At 37.6% G+C, this 22,790-nt stretch overlaps 1 protein-coding gene across 1 annotated transcript in view; it reads left to right on the top strand.

Moving 5' to 3' along the window:
• The window catches only part of gna11b (guanine nucleotide binding protein (G protein), alpha 11b (Gq class)), a 67,728-nt gene that overhangs the window by 31,246 nt on the left and 13,692 nt on the right, over positions 1–22,790 (top strand). Inside the window, exons 2-3 of the mRNA XM_067452793.1 lie at positions 9,546–9,730; positions 15,223–15,377. Coding sequence (XP_067308894.1) covers positions 9,546–9,730; positions 15,223–15,377 — 340 coding nt within the window. The remainder of the gene's footprint in view (positions 1–9,545; positions 9,731–15,222; positions 15,378–22,790) is intronic.

The raw sequence follows: 22,790 nt of genomic DNA, 5'->3' as shown, positions 1-22,790 counted from the left end.
CCTATCGCTGTATCATTCTGTCTATCATTCTGTCTATCGTTCTGCCTATCGCTGTATCATTCTGTCTATCGTTCTGTCTATCATTTTGTCTATCGCTGTATCATTCTGTCTATCGTTCTGCCTATCGCTGTATCATTCTGTCTATCGTTCTGTCTATCATTCTGTCTATCGCTGTATCATTCTGTCTATCGTTCTGCCTATCGCTGTATCATTCTGCCTATCGTTCTGCCTATCGCTGTATCATTCTGTCTATCGTTCTGCCTATCGCTGTATCTTCTGTCTATCGTTCTGCCTATCACTGTATCTTCTGTCTATCGTTCTGCCTATCGCTGTATCTTCTGTCTATCGTTCTGCCTATCACTGTATCATTCTGTCTATCGTTCTGCCTATCACTGTATCTTCTGTCTATCGTTCTGCCTATCGCTGTATCATTCTGTCTATCGTTCTGCCTATCGCTGTATCATTCTGTCTATCGTTCTGCCTATCGTTCTGCCTATCGCTGTATCATTCTGTCTATCGTTCTGCCTATCGTTCTGTCTATCGCTGTATCTTCTGTCTATCGTTCTGCCTATCGCTGTATCATTCTGTCTATCGTTCTGCCTATCGCTGTATCATTCTGTCTATCGTTCTGCCTATCGCTGTATCTTCTGTCTATCGTTCTGCCTATCGTTCTGCCTATCGCTGTATCATTCTGTCTATCGTTCTGTCTATCGTTCTGTCTATCGCTGTATCTTCTGTCTATCGTTCTGCCTATCGCTGTATCATTCTGTCTATCGTTCTGCCTATCGCTGTATCATTCTGTCTATCGTTCTGCCTATCGCTGTATCTTCTGTCTATCGTTCTGCCTATCGCTGTATCATTCTGTCTATCGTTCTGCCTATCGCTGTATCTTCTGTCTATCGTTCTGCCTATCACTGTATCATTATGTCTATCGTTCTGCCTATCGCTGTATCGTTCTGTCTATCGTTCTGCCTATCGCTGTATCTTCTGTCTATCGTTGTATCGTTCTGTCTATCGCTGTATCGTTCTATCTACCTTTCTGCCTATCGTTCTGCCTATCATTCTGTCTATCGTTCTGTCTATCGTTCTGTCTATCATTCTGCCTATCATTCTGTCTATCGTTCTGTCTATCGTTCTGTCTATCGTTCTGCCTATCATTCTGTCTATCGTTCTGTCTATCGTTCTGTCTATCATTCTGCCTATCATTCTGTCTATCACTGTATCATTCTGTCTATCGCTCTGCCTATCACTGTATCATTCTGTCTATCATTCTGCCTATCGCTGTATCTTCTGTCTATCGTTGTATCGTTCTTTCTATCACCGTATGGTTCTGTATCGTTCTATCTACCGTTCTGTCTATCGTTCTGCCTATCATTCTGTCTATCGTTCTGTCTATCATTCTGCCTATCATTCTGTCTATCACTGTATCGTTCTATCTACCTTTCTGCCAATCGTTCTGTCCATCATTCTGTCTATTGCTGTATCCTTCTGTTTATCGTTCTGCCTATCATTCTGTCTATTGCTCTGTCATTCTGCCTATCGTTCTGTCTGTCGTTCTGCCTATCGTTCTGTCTATCACTGTATCGCTCTGTCTATTATTCTGTTTATCTCTGTGTCTATCGCTCTGTTCTGCCTATTATTCTGTCTATTGCTCTGTCATTCTGCCTATCGTTCTGTCTGTCGTTCTGCCTATCGTTCTGTCTATCACTGTATCGCTCTGTCTATTATTCTGTTTATCGCTGTGTCTATCGCTCTGTTCTGCCTATCATTCTGTCTATTGCTCTGTCATTCTGCCTATCGTTCTGTCTGTCGTTCTGCCTATCGTTCTGTCTATCACTGTATCGCTCTGTCTATTATTCTGTTTATCGCTGTGTCTATCGCTCTGTTCTGCCTATTATTCTGTCTATCATTGTATCAGTCTACCTATCGTTATATTATTCTATCTATCGTTCTGTCTATTGTTGTATCATTCCTTCAAACTTTTCTAATAAAAAAACAGTTAATTCTGTTAATTAACTGAAATTCTGTTAATTTACATTCTACTTTCATAAAAAAACATTGAATCCTGTTCACCCACTTCAGTCTAAATTCAGTTCAAATTCCGGAACTGAATTGGAATTTAAAACACTTTTTTATCAAAAGGGCAACGAGTCCTTGTTGTCTTTTTTTGTCTGCTGGAGATTTGGAAACACATATTTCATTTTATTCTGTTCTAGTTCTATTCCTTGCAACCTAGTTTTTTCTGGTTTTATTAATGCAGTATCAACAAATTACCAACAAGAAGAGTGAATGCAATACTGAAAACATGTTTAAGTGTAGAACAGCTACATTAGCTTACTGGTTTGTAATATCTTACAATATCTGGTATGATATCTTACAATATCTCACCATATCTACATTTGGTGGCTTGCTGTGAGATCAGGATCCATATGTAAAGACTCACAGGTTTTCAGTCAGCACTAGTGTGCATTTGTACTGTTTCCAAAAAAAATAAGAGACTGACAGACCTTTTATTTTCAGGCAGCTAGTCAACTGATTGACTTAAAAAGTGAAATGTGAGCGTTCACATTATTGATGCAGCACTGAGAGATGCTGATGCGTGTAGTATTTCTCTATAGCAACCAACAATTTTACTATAGCAACCAAATGACTGGCACTTTGAACCTTCAATGCAGATTCTTTCTTCTATAAAGCACTGCAAATATTTGTTATCAAACTTTCATTCACTTTGTAGAAATAGTTCATTAAGGTATAAAGAGTTTTTGTAATAATGCCGGATGTGTGTCTTTAGAAAGATTTTCTACGTCATTGAAAGCTTTGTAAACATGATTCTGTTTGGGTTAAAAGGTGTGTACAGAGTTTGGAACGACCTACTTTACCCACTGTATTGCTCAGATGGTGCTTTTTCATAGCTCTTGGAGAGCTCAGTTATTAAAAGTAACCAAATGAGGCAATTATTGACTTGTTATTATGTAGAAAGCTGCTTTGATGAGATATGGAAATCCCTGACTTTTGATGGCAGACTTGGCAAATCTGTGCACAGTTTAGATTGACATTGTTTTGGTGTCTTCTGAAACCGAGATGCATGTTAAGGCCATTACATACTCCGCAAAAACTGAGAAAAAAGTTGTCAGGGCTGTCATTTTGTTCTAGCAGCTTGTTCTCGAAAAAAGCCTGCAGCACCCCTCTCAGAAACTGAAGCTTTGGCGCCTCGATCGCCCCCCTGATGGCCGGTCCCAGTATAGCCGCCCCTCTGTGTTTTCTAATGGACGCGAGGCAAACTAAACAATACAATTACACTCCAAATATCCCCCCCCCCCCCCCCCCCAGAGTTAGTTTATGTCATTGAAGGCAGTTATCACAATGATTTCATTTCAAGTGTTCGTTTTTAAAATAAGTTTAGTTTTAGTTAGTTATCTGATGCTATAAAAACGGGGGGTGTGACGTCATGAATGACAGCTGAGATCGACGTCTTCTCTGAGTGAAGTTGTCACTGAGACACTAACAGATTCTTTCCGGGATTTTTGGGAGCAAATTGGAGCTTTAGCTTTAATTTCTACATTTCCATAACTGTTTATATCACACCAACATAATTAATTGTTCTGCATCTGTGAGAGTGTGGGCGGGCTTTTGATATCGCAGCTGTACTTCCTGCTCTACTTCCTGCGCTCTACTGCGCAACTCCGGTCCCGAAATCGATACTGCGCAGACTCGGTCCCAAGATGTCAGCGCCGTACAGGCCGTCTGAAAGCTTCAAATCTGGCAAGCGGAAACAGATGATGTTGATGTCGTCCAAATTTTTTACGGTCTATGTTCTCGACACATCTGAGCTGAATGTTTTATTTTCTTGTGGATGTACGAGAACTATTATGTGATTGGTCAGAAAGATTGGCGGGGTTATAGGGTAAAATTAAAAAAAGGGTACATACTCCACAAGAACAGATTTTTTTTTTGTTTTCTCGAGGTGGCAAGAACAAAGTTTCTTCTGCCCAGGCATTCCATGCTTCACGAGAAAAGCAGTATTATATATAAAAGCAGGACATGTATTTTTCTCTGCATAAACCCTGCCCACTTAAAATTTCTCGACCAATCACATAACAGCTCTCAGACACCCACAAGAAAAAAAGTTCTGCTCAGATGATGTGTTGAGAACAAGCTGCAACTGCGAGAAAAAAATGTTTTCTCTGTTCTGCGGAGTATGTAACAGCCTTTACTCTGGAGAAACATCTCAGAAGACTCTCTTTTCGGTGAAAGTCTTCATTTAATCTCAGAGAAACAAGTTACATTTTTAATTTTTCTCTCCTTTAGTTTTGCCGGACAGGGCTGGCACATTCAGAGATGAGAATGAGTCACATACTCATTAGACATGAGAGATCAGACATTTCTAGAAGATTCCCTGCTACCTGAAATGAATCATGGGCCATTAGAGCCAAATCTCATCTGTCTCTTGCCCAAATAGGCTTGGGTTTTGTTTGGATGAACATCCCTATAAGCCAGGAGTCTCTTGGCATTAATGCATCCCTATATTTGGAAAATATATTTTTTTTAAAAAGGAGGAAAATCCCCTTTTAACATGCTTTCAGCGTTCAGGACATTTCCTGGTTCTTTGAGCAACAAAACCATCTTTTCTGCTTTTGTGCAAAGATGAAATTAGAAACATTGTGGCGTGTTGCACGGCTGAAAGATAAAACAATTAGACCTGCCGCATGTTTTACGGGTTGCACATGGGTTTTTACGTGATACACAGATACTGTAATTTGATGCAGTTTGATTTGCATCTGTTTAGCATGGGAAGCAAACGCTGTTTGACCTGTTTGATATGAAGCACATTGACTCTCCAGGGATCCAGCCCTGTCATAACATAATCAGCACTGACCCATTAAAAACCAACTCTTCTTTTTGCCTTGCAAAAGCAGTGTAGACTTCTGCGGCTCTCTCTTGGTTAAACCTCGGGTGTTGCTACTTCACTTGTCTAATGCATCACGTCTTAATGTGTTTCCATTTTGGACCTGCTACACAATCAGCGTGTTTAATGGTGATCTCCATTAGCGTGAATCCACAGAGAGAAAAGAGAAAAATAACAGTCTTTGTGCTTCTCCTAAAAGATCAATATGCCTTATTTCTATAGTTTTTGATTTGGTACTTGTAATATCTGGTGGTTACATTTGACCTGTATGTTTGTGAAGTGCAGATTAACTGCAGAATTATTTTGACACGGGTCAATTTTAAACAAAAGATTTTAAACAGTTGAAAAATATCTTTAGTTTTAATGGCATTGTGCCATTTAATTTAATGGCACCATTATATTACAATCTAAATATCTTTATTATAATTATATTTCAATTATTTATATTATTTAAATAAATAATATTATTTTATATTATTTTAATGCTACTAATAGATGTTAATGTATATTGTGTAGTGGCGCAATGGATCACAGAACTCACAGTTCGAATCATTTTACTGTTTTTGAGTCATTTTTGGATCATTTATACAGATTACACATTCATGTATTACTTAAAGAACACTTTAAAGGGTTAGTTCACCCAAAAATGAAATTGATGTCATTAATGACTCGCCCTAATGTCGTTCCACACCCGTAAGACCTCCGTTCATCTTCAGAAGTCTCATATGGACTACTTTGATGATGTTTTTATTCCCTTTCTGGACATGGACAGTATAGTGTGCCTACACTTGCATACGCTCTCGGACTAAATATAAAATTTCTTAAACTGTGTCTGAAGATGAACGGAGGTCTTACGGGTGTGGAACGACATTTTTGGATGAACCAACATTTTAAGTACTTTAAAATCACTGAAGAAACTACTAGGGTAGCCGTAGCTAATAAGGTTCATAATTAATGACAAGTGAACAGTCAGCAATAAATAGAGAGGTGTTTTGACAATTGTGTGTGTATGTGTGTGTATGCGTGTCCGTTCAAGTGCAAGGAAAGAAGAACCATTTTGATGTTTGCGTCCTGAAAATCGTCTCTTGGTTTGTCCGTGCTTCAGGCGTTTGAGTAATGCATTGAATTATCTTTTACCTCTTCTTGAGCTTGAATGGTAAATTGGTAAGACAAAACATGTGCAAATGGTAACATTTCCGTCTGTGATAGTTAATCTAAATGAATCACATGCGTGCCGTACCGTAGGGCCTGGTCCGTATGGATCAACTACGATCCGTTGCACCCCTAATATTAGGGTTGACAGTTTGTTTTATTGTTTAAAATAATCACTTTAGCAATATTCATTCTTTTTTCTCTTTATTTTGATCAATAAAATAAATGATCAATAAATGACCTGTCATTAAAATGTTAATATAAAGAAATATATATTTTAAAAATACAGAAACAAAATGATTTTAAAAAGTAAAGATTCTGAAAGCATTGAAGATGATCCCATAATAATTTAATATATATTTACAGTCTTAACATTACATGATATTATATTATTTATCATGTTAACATGTTTTTAAATCTGGTGGTTTAGGATGTGTTGTAGAAATTTAGGAAGTGCTGCAGCAGGTTTTTGTGCCATCCAGGGGTTTAGAGGAAAATCAAATCAAAGGAGCCTTTCACCCCAGTGCGCCTTTACCCCGTTGTACCCTATGGTATATATAAAGTATAATGGCAATGGTTGGAAAAATTGGACACTGGGGAAATGTTTGTGAATCCTGCTTGGAAACTGTCATTAGTGTTGCTAGGTATTACTTGATGGACAATCACAAAAGTGTCACAAAAATCTGATAGATTTTGTGCTGCAAGTAGAGCTGAAAAAGCCTACAGCAGCTTTAACTGCAGCACCACATTTACATTCCTCAGAGCTTCGACATTTTTCCCAAAACTGAGTAGGATTTGGCTTTGCTTTATTTGTGCAGATATGCTCGTGCCCCTTCGCTGATCGGTTCACTTCCTGCAGTCACTGAGAGGATGAAGGACTTTTCTCATTGTGAACAAGCGGCCTTCCTTTGAAATCCTCACTCATCTGAACCGAGAAGCAAAACGGGAGCGTTATGTAACGAGAGAGAGCGAGAGGAGAAAGAGATTTTAATTGTGTGTAAAAGAGAGGAAGTCAGAGGTTTTGATTGAGATGCTCGTTGTTCGAAGTGAGTGAGGGAAACAAAAAACTGCATGTTTGATATTGTCAATGTCTCTCAATAGGTTTGTGTTTGAGGTGTTGCTCATTAGAAAATATGTCTGTGGTTTTCCCATCCAAACCTACACAAAGGTTTCACCTCCTCCTGCTCGGGCTACAGTTTGAGCCATGATGCTTTACACTCTTAATAATATTGGGTTTTTTGAAGCAATGCCACAGTAGAGCCATTTTTAGTTTCTCAAAGATTCTAAGGCCCCGTCCACACGAAGCCAGAGCTTTCCCAATCCGATCTTTTTTTCCCCTTGTTTCAAGAAATATCTGCGTCCACACGAGATTACCGAAACCAACTAAAACGATGTAGCCAGGCAGAGTGTGTGGCGCTGTAATTCTGCCACAGAAAAACACTAAAAACGGAGAAGAACAGTTGGGGCTAGAAGGGTTATAGCAGTGTTCGGAGGTGAGGCAAAATCTCACAATAAAATAACAATAAATACATTTGCTACTTAACAGATGTGTTTTATTAATGCCTACACCTACCCCAACCCAAAACATACCCTTACAATAATGCAGATACGGTAATTAAATGACGCAATATTGATGTGCGCATGCCCAGTGCCTGTAGTTGTATACCTTAACTCTTTCACCGTGCTGGACGTAGTGTGACGACATCATTTCAGAAAATATACGGATTCGCTGTACACACGAAAACGGAAGATTGTCGCTTTCAGATTTATCCACTTTTGACCCAGTTTAAAAAAAAATCGGATTCATGCTTCCAAAACGCCGGATCCGTGTGGACGAAACGCTGATATGGTACAAAATTTATACGTATACAGCTAAACGTGTCTCCGTGTGGACGGGGCCTTATGCTGCGTTCACACCGCACGCGAATGACGCGATTCGCGCGAGTGATTTACATGTTAAGTCAATCCAGAGATGCGAATAGGCATTCTGCGGCGCGAATGACGCGGCAATGATCACGCAAATTGAGCGTTTTGAACGCGTGATTCACGCAAGTTGAAAAATCTGAACTTTGGCGGATATTCGCGCCGCGTTAACCAATGAGGACCCTGCTTACTGCTGTCACGTGTTGAAGTGACGGATGGGAAACCCACAGGGGAAACCCGGAGGCCAGAGTAATTTAAAAATACTACTGTTATTGTGTCACAAAATGTAGTTTTAATAGTTTTTCAGGCGAGAATGTAGTTGTTTAAAGCTCAAATATGTGATTTATTTATTAAGAGAGCTCTTATTTGAAAATTTGATCTGGTGTTTTCGGAGGTGTGAGACCCAGGCGATCACCGGAGCTCGGTGCTCATCAACCCCGGTGAGAGCAGCCTTAACTCGGATAGTCCTTCTGCCGACTGCCGCTGCCTGGCAGAACCCCCTCCCATAACGCGAATTCGCGTCTGTTGTGTAGTGAATGTCACACGCCAATGAAGCGAATTTCACGTGTGAATGAAGCGAATGGATTCAAATTGTTCACGCGTCCAACTTCGCGCGAATGGTGCGATTTATTAGTGTCATTCGCGTGCGGTGTGAACGCAGCATAAGAACATTAAAAAAATTCTTAAGAACCTTTTGTTGAATTTAAAGGTCCCGTGGATGGATGTTAAAGGTTCTTAATAGATGCCAAGAACGTTTTTTTTTAAGAGTAAAGATGGGTACAGTCCATATATATTTAAAATGTATTGTCTTTATACATTTTCCAGGTCTTATTGTCTCATTTTAGAGGACTTCCTTCTTTTAAAAAAAGCCCTTGCCCTTTTTTCTCATTGAGTTTTATTTGGAAATGTTGCAGAAATAAAATGCGAGTGTTATTTCATGTTGACTTTAATATCTGTGTGAGTATGAGGGCCTATGTGTGTGGGCGAGTTTACATGTGTGTCAGATCACACCAACCCTTTTGAAGTTCAGACTGTACACTGGCCTTCGCAGACAGTCAACATAGTTAAGATTTTTTTAGATTAAAACACGTTGCATTAATGAAACCCAGAGGTTCCAAAACATTTTGTTAGTCAAACCCCTTAGATGTAAAGTAGCCCCTGAGATTTTAAAGTTAATATTTCCATAATTGAATAACACATTCATATGTTCTAATGTTGGTTAATGGTGAAATGGCATGCCAGTAATGAGATGATATATACAGTAAGGGCAAAATAAATTACATTAATGTGAGTCGTGCAGTTTTTTATTCTGAAATTGACCTTGATGTTATTGTATGGAGCAGCAGCTCGCACACGCACACATTTGCTGTCATTGACACTTTTATCTCAATTAAAATGATTTAGAGTTTTGTATTATTGTTTAATTTAATGATTTCTAAGTCTCTTGATTTGCTGCCACATTGTGACCAAACCATTTGCACAGATGACAATGGATGAAGGGTGCCGTACTTGTGTTCTAGTCTTTCAACGTAAACCTGACCTCTGACCCCTCTCTCTGCTCTAGGTACGGGTGAGAGCGGCAAGAGTACGTTCATCAAACAGATGCGTATCATCCATGGCACCGGATACACAGACGAAGACAAACGTGGCTTCACCAAGCTGGTGTACCAGAATATCTTCACCTCCATGCAGGCCATGATCCGCGCCACAGAGAATCTGAAAATCGGCTACAAGTACGAGCAGAACAAGGTGAGAATGCTTCACGTTGAGTTAGGGCTGGGCGTTATGGAGCAAAAAATATATCTCAATATATTTAGCTATATCTCGATATACGATATATATCTCGATATCTTTACAGGAAAAATAACCCCCTAAAAATATCATGTGCCAAATATCACAAAGTCTTTTTTTTTTATTGAAGTGCAAAGAGGTAGTCAGTTTGTGTGGGAACAAAGTGCTTTTGCGACATTAAAAAAAAAAAAAAAAACTCCCTGATTACATAAATAATAATAATTTAACTGTAAAATAAAAGAAATAATACATAGCCTTCTTTTCATTCATTTCATGCTTTCAAAAGATGAATCAAAGACTCCCTTTTTTAAAAGTTAAAGTAAACAGTAAGCATTTTGCAGAAAGATGGGGGCATGACTGAGATATAAACAAACTGATTTTGTCATAACACCACTTCCTGTTAAATTTGTATCAAAATTCAAACAGTAGGCTAGATCAGGGGTTTTCAAACTGGGGTCCGGGGACCCCCAGGGGTCCTCCAGAAGGTTATAAGGGGTCCCCAGAAAATTTCAGAGAATAAAAAGACTGAATAATGGATAAAGTCTACTCTAACTGTTTCATTTCTAAATGTTTCTCTCATTTCTTGCCATATACATACTTTCCAGAATTGTATACGTTTGCTTTGCATTTTTCTAGTGAGTTTTCTCACTATAGTCCCCTTTATCTCGCTCACTGGGGTTGTAAGGCAAGAATGCAAACTGCTTACATACATTTATTGTGAAAGTTGCTTATACAACATTTTTATTTGAAAATGTTCTTCAAGTTTATACATCCAACATTAAGTATAGCCAGTTTAAGTTGGAAAACAATATGTTGTATTTATAAATGTCACACTTACTATATTTATCTAACAGTTCAAATATTTTTTTCTTAGATAAAAATAGATGGATTTTAGGAAGGGGGTCCCTCATAAAGGTTCATCATATTTAGGGGTCCTTGGCATCATAAAGTTTGAAAACCCCTGGGCTTGATGTCGCGCTCTTTACTAAAGCGTGACTGAACGCCTCATCGTGCGGATCATGTAGGCTACACATGAGGCGAGCTTTACTTCTTTTAAAGTTACAGAATGAAATATGAATGTCAGAATGTAGGCTATATGATACAGTACAACTTACAGAAGAGCACTGCGTCTCAGGACACCCGGGATGTCGCGTTTTTCCCTCTTGGTTAAAACATGAATAGACCTATTCATTATAAAACCCGTGATAAAGCTGACAAAATAATAATAATGATATTGCAACCATTTTTTAGAAATGTTTTCAAATTATTTGCGATCATTTTGACATTTTAACCGAAAACCATGCGATCAGTTAGACACAAATGGCAAATGGGTGACATCTAGTGGAGGAGACTAGTAATTAGATTTACGATAATCTTATGGTCAATGTTAGCAGAAATAAATATGGAAAAAATTATAATTCGTGGCCTTTGAGAATCGATTCTGAATCGACCAGATTTTTAAAAACGGATAAATCGAAAAATCTATTTTTTTGCCCAGCCCTAATTAATACAATGTATTTCGACATTATACTTCAACTGCTTTTTTTTTGTTTTAGTTTTAAATTCTCTTTATTATTAATGGTGATTCTCAATAGACTCCCATTACTTTCATTTGGTCATTTTAATGTAAAATGCTAGATTTAAATGAGCAGAAATTAAAGATAGTGCATGAATATTACAATCATGTATGAATACTTTTTTTGCATTACAGTAATTGAAAGATTTTTTATTTTACATACTTTAATTGTCGTGAAAATGTCATAATGCAATACATATTGATTTTTCTACAATAGGCTAGAATAGAAACATTTTAATTTTGGATATGTTTGTGACAGGTTTAAGTCTTTCCCAGCCAGCATTTTAAAAAATACAAATGCCAGCCACCGCCAGTGTTTTTGACAGTTTTCACAAAAAATGAATAGCCCATAGAATATTTTGCTGACCCTCTTCTTTTAAACAAAAAAAATCTGTTTTATTCTAGCTTCTTGCATTCCTTTTTGATCAACTCTTGAATATGGGTAAGTTTAATTAAAAAAAAACATTTTGAACAAAAAGCTGAGAAAATCACCTTTTTGTGAAGGACTGTTTCCAGATCAGATTCATTCTCTTACATTAGATAGTTTTAAATCATATGCTGTTTAATGATGATGATCACGTTATTTTACATATGCATATGATTACATGCGATTGCTTGTTTTACTGTGTCTTACTTGCGTGTGTTTTGATCGGGAGATTCAGTACTCATTCAGAAGATGCGCAATAGTGCCCCCTAGCGTCTAACAGTGAAAACATGGGAACCCAGAAAATTCAGTTTTTGGCCTGGAAGCATTTTCACACAAATAGCGGAAAATTCTGTTTGGCGGGAAAAGAGTTATGGCCGTTTTTATATTTTGGCACAATTATTATTATTTTTTTTATATCCAGCCATTAGGGAATAGTTCAGGTTTCATGTATAAAGGCTTGTTCACACCGGGACGATTTTCGTGCACGTTTATCGCTACCATTTAACGCCTTGCAATTGAACAAAGGGTGTCAAAGCAAACCGGCAGGTGTAAAAGCTTCCAAAAAAAAAAAAAACACCTTGGGTTTGTTTTTCTTTGTTTTGACGCAGCGTGTTAAAAAACGGCTGACCAATGAGATCGGCGCTTTTGTTCACGTGCCTGGAGCTGCCGAAGTTACAGTAAAACACAACTTCTTGATGCTCAACTTACATCAGTTAGTTAATTAGAATCTCTTGAAGCATCTAAAATACATTTTGGTCCAAAAATAGCAAAAACTACGACTTTATTCAGCATTGTCAAATAAAGATTCAAACGGTCATGAATCAGCGGATTGATTCATGATTTGAATCGCGTGTCAAACTGCTGAAATCACGTGACATTGGCGATCCGAATCATGAATAAATCCGCCGTCATAATAAAAGTCCCGGTACTCGCGAGCCGTGTGTTTGTATAACAATCGGTCCAGCGGCCGTGCTCAGCTCTACAACACTCAGTCCTGCTCTGCTTTACTACAGTAACGTTAATAACCGCATCCATGAACATGATTTCTGCCTGAGTTCTATTTTCCACCGGCTGTGAGGTGAAGACCACATTTCCCAAGATACTGCGCTCACACTTGGCGTCATCAAACTACACATTTGTTTTGAATAGGCGCCCTCCAGTGGACGGAGAGCTGCATAGTGCAGTCATTCCCAAACTGTGGTCCGCGGACCACTAGTGGTCCATGAGGGTACTGCAGGTGGTCCGTGGAAAGGCAAAATAAAATAAAATAAAATAATTTTTACCTTCATTTTACCAGGAAATTCCCATTAAAAAAATAAAAAGTAAAAAGAATATGTAGGCCTATATTGATATAACATTTGTATTCAATTGTCAAGTTATTGTGAGATTACTAAAATAGCCTAGTGGCGCTCGGCCATGACGTTCAAGTTCAGTGCCATTATGGATCGGTGGATAGCAACGGGTTCTCTGAAGAGAAAAGAGACAGAGGCAGAAGTTATAAAACCGAAGAGATTGACAGCGAGCCGGATGCATCTATGAGCCAGATTCATCATAAAAAAACAAAGAAAAGGAGGGTGAAGAGATAATACTGTGAAAGCTATTTAGCATTAGGGCGCTTGAGTAAATAAATAAATTAAATATGTGGCAGCCGTTGTGTGCAGTAAACTTTCCTTTAACAAGCCTGTTGTACTGATGTGATAACTAGTTATAGTTTTAGTGCTAGTAAGCCTATTTAGAGCTGCAGATTAATTCAGGCAGGACTGTGTGTAGACATATTTTGTCCGCAAATTTTTTTGATTACAAATATTGGTCCACAAACACACAAAAAGTTTGAAAACCCCTGGCATAGTGCACCTTTAAGATATATTTTTTACTCATAAGAATTTCTAGGGGTATCAATAATCATGGCCAACATGTATTAGAGAAAAATCATTAGTTTTACTTCAATAACATTTTTTTATATAAATAAAAGATCAAAAGGATAAGCAATGCAAATTTATTTTCACAACCTTATTTGATTATATTCACCAAGGGTGCTTACTGCTAATAATTCTGACCCTTAATAGCATGTTATTTATAATTAAATGAAAATGCATTTAGTGCTTTTTTGACTTGGTAGCACTGTGAGTTTTTTAATCATTAAGCTAATTTAAAATGTAAAAATTACATTTAAACTGGATTTAAAAGTAAAAATTAAATGTAGAGCTTTGAAGTGGTAGAAAAAGTGTGAAGTGCTTAAAAGTCCTTGAAAAGTGCTTGAATTTCACTCTCACAATGCTGTACAAACCCTGAAATTAATAAAGTAAAAGCCTTTTTCTTTCTGCCACAATACCATGGTTACAGTTAGCGTTAATGTTGGTGATTTAGGGAGTGAAAAGCCTTTTATAACTTGTTCATTCATGCCGTTCTCCTGGTTTCCACATCAGCGCTGTTTGATCTGATACCTATGGTCTGATATATATTGATCTGATACCTATGGTTTATAACAGAGAATTAAAATGCTTCCTCACATTTTATTTCCTGCCGCTGTAGTGATCGAACTCGTGCCATGCTCTCTAATATTGGTCCAAGCTGATAAACTGTCTGCGTTTCGTTCTCACACCAAAATAAGTGTACTTGACAATGCATGGCAGGATTATTAAAACATAATGATTTAAAATGTACTTTAAAATAAATAGTTTTACTGTATATGACATTATTACCAAGTGCACTTTTTAAAAGGGTCCACGCGTTTTATTCCATTAATATTGAAATATTTGCAAGTATATTCTTTTGTAATTATATATTTTTAAGATCTGAAGTATGCTACAAGTACACATTCAGTACAATTAAGTGCACTTCTTTTTCTCATGGAATGTCAACTTCCCTAAGTCGGACTGACGGCAGAAGGTCAAAACTCTATCACAGCATTCATTTGCTAAGATCCGCCCATAGACCATCTGACTGACATGTAACTCAACCAATCACAGTTAGTTCTGTCCAGCATCATGTTTAGGGGCGTGTAAATGTAAAGGCAATGTCCTTAAAATAACAGACCAGCGTGCATCTATGAATTATTCAGGATGTTGTGCAGGTTTACAGCAACAATGGTAAATACATACTTCACATACTTTTGAAAATCCAGCATTTAGTTGATCCTGGTAAGCGCTCATTGTCACAGTTGTGAACATGATAGCGTTCTTCTTCCACGAGAGGGTTTGGGGTCAGGGAATTTGTTTCCAGACGGACCTTTAAAGAGCGCAACACACACAGGTCTCATGGACATATTTTAAAATTCAACAAGGTGACGACTTCAAAACTCCTGAAGTGTTTCCAGAAACGTGTGCCATATGCATCAGACGTTCAGCATCTGAGGCTGAGACTAACTGCCCTATTGCATATTTAAATTATCAATATTTTCTTCCATTGTTTGTTGTCTTAAACTGTCGATCTACTTCTGGACTGCAGGCAAACGCTATGCTGGTGAAGGAGGTGGACATTGAGAAGGTGATGTCATTTGACCATCCCTACATTAATGCCATAAAGATGCTGTGGTCAGATCCAGGCATTCAAGAGGCCTACGACAGACGCCGAGAGTACCAGCTGTCAGATTCCACGAAATAGTGAGTATATCTGTCATCATCTCTGTCTTGAATACAATATGATTATTCATAATCATGTTTGTGTTTAAACCCTGTCAAATCCCCTAACAATTAATATAAATATATATATTAGGGATGCAACAAAACAGTTAGTCCACGATTCAATGCATAGCTCGGTTTTTAACCACGGTTTTTCGGTTCATTTTTTCTTTTTGCTATTCTATTCTTAGGCGACAGGAACAGAAAGAGGTTAAGGAGAAAATATTTTTATTACAATACTCTGTCTTTATTTTACTTAAAAGACTTTTACTTAAACTTAAAACTTTACCTAAAAACCCCTTGTACACATTCCCAGTGTATTGTATAATATAAAATAAATATATATAAAGATTTATAGTGGCAGCTCAGAGATGTACAGTAGTATTTAAGTATGAAATTGAATGAATAAATGTAGGCTTAAATTTAAACTACATAGTCTTCAATATACAACATTTATTAAAAGCTACTGTATTAAAGGTCTTTTTTTTATTAACATCATTTTAGAGGTGAACTGTCCCTTTAAGGACAAGTGGTTCACTAGGCTGCTGCTGTCAATTGAAGACCTGCTCACATCTCATATATAGACGCACGCGATTTTACTTTCACTTTAAACATAACCGACTGTGTTGTTAACCGTGTGTGTGTTTGACAGTATTAGTGCAGTGAGATTATCCAGTATTCAGGTGTGTTTGACAGACTGCCTGAAGTAGGGGTGTAATGGATCGCAGTTGATCCGTGATCCAATTGGATCACAACCCACGGTTCGGCACGCACATGAGCCGTGGATTTATTGCGCTTTTTTTTTTTAACTTACGAATCAATTTTAATTGTTTAGCGATCACAGAGTAAAAGGCTGTTTAATTTGCCGATATTGCTTTTTTAGTAATTTTGTTCCTTCAAACTCGATGCCGAGTTTCATTGAAACTACACACAGTCGTTCATGTAAACAAGGCATAATCAGACAACAATGGCTAGCGGAGGAGCAAAAGAACTTGAAAAGCCTCCCGCATCATTCAAATCGCATGTAAGAGAGCATTTTGGCTTCCCTGTAAAATATAATGATGACGGAAGAAGGGTGGTGGACAAAACTGTAACAGTATGTAGTTAACCGTATAAAAATGGCAATATATTGAGCTTGGCTATCTGAAGACACCTAGTCCTAGTCTGAAGACACACTCTGTTTGCGATCAGTGTTTTTTCTGTACCCATGTTAACAGATTACAGCTTTCACAGTGCACGCAGTTTCGATACGTCAGTTCAAAGTGAGTCTATTTTTTGCTGTGCTTGACACGCTGAATTTAAGTGACAGCGCACTGTCTGCATTTATACAAACAGGCATTTATGCGAAAATCTAGTAATTTCCCCACAGATGCATATAATGTAAAGTGTACTGTTTCAAAGTCAACACATGGCTTTTTGCCTTGGGTAAAGCAAGGAAAATGGCATTTAGCTTTAGGTAAACAAGTGAAATAATGGAGAGCACTCCTTTCTTGGAGACCGGAAAAACAAAGTTCTTTATGACCTTCAGGATTTCTTTTAAAAAAGCTTTTAAAAAATGAAAGAAAAAACGAGTCTGCTGTTTTTGTCTATTATAAGTTCTAATTTAAAATGTTTGTTATTTTTTTACATAGTCTATAGCCTGTTTCTAAACTAGGTACTAGGCTATATAAATATTAAGGAATGAATTGAATAAAACATTGTTTAAAGGGGTGAAGAATTGAGAAATCAACCTTCCCTTGAGCTTTTGATATATAAAAGGTGATGGTAATATAAGATTATCCTGCAAGTTTCAGAGCTGAAAACGTCCTTGTTAGTCAAAGAAAAGCGTTGATAGACACTAGGCCCAGAAAATGATCGTGTTCGCATCTTGACGTCTTCGACTGACGAAACACCGCCTCTACAGAATAATAAACACATATAATTCAGTAGCCCTTCCCACCGACTCATCGGATCATGCTAGCCAATAGCAATAATCATGCCGAGGAAGATAGCGAGATATTGCGCTATTCCTGGTTGTTGAAGAACACAGTCGCTGCATAAGCTTCCTTCTGATCCTAATATTAGGAATGAGTGGTTGAACTTTTTATTTAATGAAGTTCCAGCTCACGTGAGGAAGACAGTGGTGTTCAAATTCACAGCGGAATAATTTGTAAACAAATCTCACAAAGCTATTCTTCTATATTGGATCCGACAGGAGGAATGGTGCAACACACTTATGTGAGTAAAGCGTGTTTTTTATATGTAATAATATTGCATTGTTATTAGGGCCGGGACTCGATTAAAAAAAATTAATCTAATTAATTAGAGGCTTTGTAATTAATTAATCGAAATTAATCGCATTTTAATTGCATATAAATATTTGACCTGAGAACAATGAGAAGTAATGTTTCACATGTATTTTTAGTATACCATTGAATAATGACTGAATACATAAGCTTAATCAACTAAATATTTTTTATTTATTTCAGTCCAGCAGACCAGCGCAATGTTTGCCATTAACTATAGCAAAAGCATATTTGTGATATTTGAGGCTCGATGTGCTGCGGTGATAAGCAAATTCCTTGTTGTATAGCTTGCACATTACCATGCTCTTGTCGACGCTTCCATTCTTTCGTTTTTTAAAACAAAATTACCCATCACGGCCAAGCAAAGCAGTCTCATCAGCTTCTTCGTTCATGTTCACTCATGCCCTGCGTCTCAATCAGCTCCCTAGTTCACTAGTGAGGGGACTGATCAGGACTTAAGTCAATGGGCTGACTCCCTGATCAGTGCCCTGACTACTGAACTAGGGAGCTGATTGAGACGCACCCATGGTTTGTTGTTGTCGTGACTCCGGAGCGAGCGCTAGTTGGTGTTCCAGTATAATCGGTCCGTCGAAACTCATTCATTGAAAAACGTTCCGCGGTGCAAAAATAAGTGTGGTTATTTTTTTATTTTTTTTTGCGTAATTAATTAACGCGTTAAAGTCACGTAATTAATTAATCTTAATTAACGCGTTTAAGTCCCGGCCCTAATTGTTATAGATCGTTTACATCTACGTGTCTACATGTCTAACAGAACATACCTTTAGCACATTTATGGGCTAGGGCTTGCAATGCCCATCGTCCCGGTGCTGTATATCTATATATATATATATATATATATATATATATATATATATATATATATATATATATATATATATATATATATATATATATATAGGGTTAAGAAGGGAAGATGTGTTCTGAGTTTTGCCGACCGGATACGGCGAAAATGTAATCTTTCAACTGGCTCAGCTTCACCTTCGTTGCTCTGGTTGGTTGTAGCGCTATCCAATTGCGTGCACGGCGTGCAGAGGGAGTTTGAAAGACAACCGTTTATCCCGGCCCTCGGATTGAGCCCTGCCAATGGTGAGTTTCCAGACCAAACATCTTGATGTGGGTCTGGCTTATAAACACTTGATCGGATTGAAAACCGAATCTGGAGAGTTGTACAATGATGTAGAAATAGCGAGCTATTCTTCCTGTTCTTCATGTTGTCGTAAATGAGTGTCTTGTCATTCTGAAATTCTCTTTCCACTCATCATCTGTGAAGTGAAGCAGGACAACGTCCCAACAGTCCTTGTTTTTCCGACTCTCACCCACAGACGATAAGTCAAATATAAGCAGCATGGCATCACGGTTCATGTGCTCGCCAACGCCTAATTAGGACCCGAAATAGATGGATATTAAATTTGATTTTTAAAAGAAAAGAAGGAGGGTTAGTATGCAACATCAGTGGGAGACTCTGTATATTCGTGCAGGTCAAAACAATAAATCCGGTCAGATACTTGTGAAATATATCACTTTATTTAGCGTTCATGTAAACCAGGGATGTCCAAACTTGGTCCTGCAGAGTTTAGGTCCAGCTTGTCTCAACACAACTGCTGGAAGTTTCTAGTAGGCCTAGTAAGAACTTGATTTGCTGGTTCAGCTGTGTTTCATTGGGGTTGGAGCTAAGCTCTGCAGGACAGTGGCTCTCCAGAAGCAGGATTGGACTCCCCTGATGTAAACACTACTTTCGGATTTATCAGTCGGAAGGAATTCATTCAGATTGAAGCAAAATGTGTCCATGTAAATGTAGCTGATTCATCAACCGGTCATTTACAAAGATTTTGAGAACTTAATCTTTCGAAAACATCTGATTTAAATTATGAATCGTACATAGCTATTTCTCATGAACTCTGATGAATGAGAATGATTTTCAGTGAATAACTCCCACAAAGCAATCATGTAACTTCAGAGGATTTACAATACAGCACGCGAGTCACATAGATAACTTTTATGGTGCATTTGTCTCCTGTTTAGAGCTTGAAAGCCTGCATTCCTATTCATTGTAATTGCGTGGAAAAATGACCAAAGAAAGAAAGAAAGAAAGATGAGAGTAAGTAAATGGATTGCCATTTACAACTATTTCTTTAATGCTAGCCAATATCAAAGATGTTATTAAATCTGGAAAAGAAGGCGAAAAAAATCAATTTCTACTTAAAAACAACACGTCTTCTTGTGCAGCACATACAAATCAATTAATCTCTCAAAGAAAGAACGTGGTTTAGTGTTTCGTGTGCCTTTTTCTGAATGGGTTTGTGTCCGTGTCTCTCTGATGATCTAATTGAACAGTTTGGCGGCAGTCAGTCTTGTCCTATTTCTTTTACTGGCCCAATAAAATATGGAGGCAGTGCGTATTTCACCACATTAATACACAGATGTATGAAGCCTGGAGTCAGTTCAAGAATCGCTGGCATCATTTGAATCACACCCCCTGCTGGTTTGTTGGGGAAATACAGGTCACATCAGTACAGTAGAAATATCTGGGTGACAGCATTAACTGGAACAGATTTACATAAAATCAACTAATAAACCTAGAAACATACTAATTCATACAATATTTCAGTGCATTTCCAAGCTTGAGTCGACAAACTACAGCATTTTACTAAATATTTTGCTACAAGAGCAAAGGGATCAAAATCAATTCATTCAAATAAATCAGACTTGTTCTATGAAAGTATGTTTGATCATTGATTTGATAGTTTCAACAGCTTATGTCTTCAGTTCTGTAGCTATAATCTATAATAGTTTCATTCTTTTTGTAAACAAGTACATTGTAGTTTAATTGGTAAAACGGGATGCAGATGCTACATCTCATTTAAAGTACTTATTTCCGAGATACTAGCCTTTGGCTGAATTAAACATGCCTCATAATGAGATCATGTGACCGCATCGTAGCAGACGGCTGTTTCTTTATTGTTGCCTACTGCTTTACATGCAATGCAAGATATTCATACTTTTTAATTTTTTAAGTTAGATAATTTTAATACGTTACTTTTTTAAGTAACTATTACATTTAAATTTACAACAAAATATCGGAGTTACTCTTTCAAATAGGTAACACAAGTTACTTTGTTTTCCCATTTATTGTGTGACAGCTCTCTTGTGCCCATGTTGAGAGGCGCTGAGTGTGTAATTGTGAGCATGCATTTACTCGCTTGCACAAAAACAGATTCAGTATTGCTCAAAATCAGTGAAATGCAAAATGAGAATACTACGCAAACCTCCAATAATTAAATATGTTAAATAAAAATAATATTTGTATGCATTTAATCTCACTTTGTTGACCAATGTACTTACTGCTGCTGACCTTTGATGATTCAGGTAAACCATATGCAAAAATGGCTTTAGATGTTTTGTTTTTTATAGTGAAGTAAGTGTTAAATTCTCTTCTCCTGCATCCCGTTCTTCACTCCAGAATGGCAGCACAGCTGAAAGGTTTGTTTGACTTTGAACTGAGCCCTCTTGAATTTGCATTTCCTTCAGCTTTATTACTTCAATTTTGATGTGAAAGGGCCTTTACATTTGCCCAAAAAATATAACTTTTTGTTAAAAAGAAAAAAAGTAATGCAAAAGTAATATAACGCATTACTTTTCTTAACCTTACTACCTAACGCAATTAGTTACTTTGAAAGGGAGTAACACATTACTTTTAAAAGTAACTTCTCTTTTTTTGATATCGGAGATGGAATGTAGAAGTATAAATTGTGCGATCAAAAGAGCAAAAAGCAGGTTTAAGAGATTAAATCTCCTACGACAACTTTGCAGTGCTACATATAATCAAGGCTGAGAATTGAACGCCGTAGATAATGGCGTCAGCCAGGTAAATGCCGTTAATGTTAGCTTTATGTGTGTTTATGTCTTATCTCTGTTTTCCATGTTCGTGGACAAGTATATGTAAACTGTGTCTTTACATGGCTTTTTAAAAATATGGGGGTTTCGTATGGCATGCGTTCAGCAAATGAATGTACACTTATGTCACTGGTAGTTCCTATTGTGCTGGTTAAGAAGTAGGAGCTAATTTAGTCCCACAAAAGGCGTTCCGATTATAAAATCATTCGCAGTTCCTGCAGTGTGAACACGCCAAAAAGCGGGTACTTCCGCCTATAGTGGTGCAGGTATGGCCTTATAAGCCAACCAGCAGTTAGCCTCACACTGGTTCCTTCGAGAAAAACCCAATCGGATTTTCCCATAGTCATTTGGATTATCCCGAACAACCAGCCTTGTGATCAACAAAGGTTTAAGATACTTGCACGGTTTGTCCGTCAAGATAATTATCACAGATGAACACAACATGTATGAATTTTGAACAATAAAAAATGTCATCAGAAGTAAAAAGCTAAAGGTAAGCTATAAATTAAACGCACCATGGTCGCTCGACATCAGTGTCACCACCACAACTCTTTTTATCTCAAAACATTTTCCCAGAAAGTTTGAGCTATAATAAGAGCACAATTATGAGCATAATGCGGCTGTAAAAGCGGACTGATGACATTAAATCTCCTCGACAGCCTCTGTAGTCCCATTTAGCCACTTGTTAGGAACCGCAGTTTTAAAGACACGTAACAACTTTAAAAAAAACACGAGTGGGGTGATACCGATGTATTTTATGTCGTAGAATAAAGCGTGAAAGTGTCTTGAGCTGGTGTTCACCACAGACCTTATTTCAGCCATTTAAAAAAAAACTTTCAACAATCCCATTGACTTCGGGACGAAAGTGCTAACATACTAACTCGCTTCCGGGTATCAGCCTACAAAATGTTGTCATAGCTGCACCTCTCTACAGTTATAGGAACTATGAAAATGTTCCACTAAAGAGATTTCTATTCTTCATGAATATTAGACCACATGCAGTATACATTCTGAATACAAGAGAACCTGGGTTTGACCAGACCAAAAAAAAAACCCCGTTGTCTTCCCTATTTAGCCGTTGTGTTCTTTAAGTTGTCTCACAAGACAACATAATAAGCATCCTCTGAGATCTGCTGACTGGAGACGTCTGGAAACATCCTTTACCAAAGCACCGCTTGTGAAATAAAGGGGTTAA

This window comes from Pseudorasbora parva, chromosome 9 (genome assembly GCF_024679245.1).
Source record: "Pseudorasbora parva isolate DD20220531a chromosome 9, ASM2467924v1, whole genome shotgun sequence".
NCBI classification, from domain to species: domain Eukaryota; kingdom Metazoa; phylum Chordata; class Actinopteri; order Cypriniformes; family Gobionidae; genus Pseudorasbora; species Pseudorasbora parva.
Note: the sequence above shows the minus strand (reverse complement) of the source record. Positions and strands in the feature narration are given on the sequence as shown.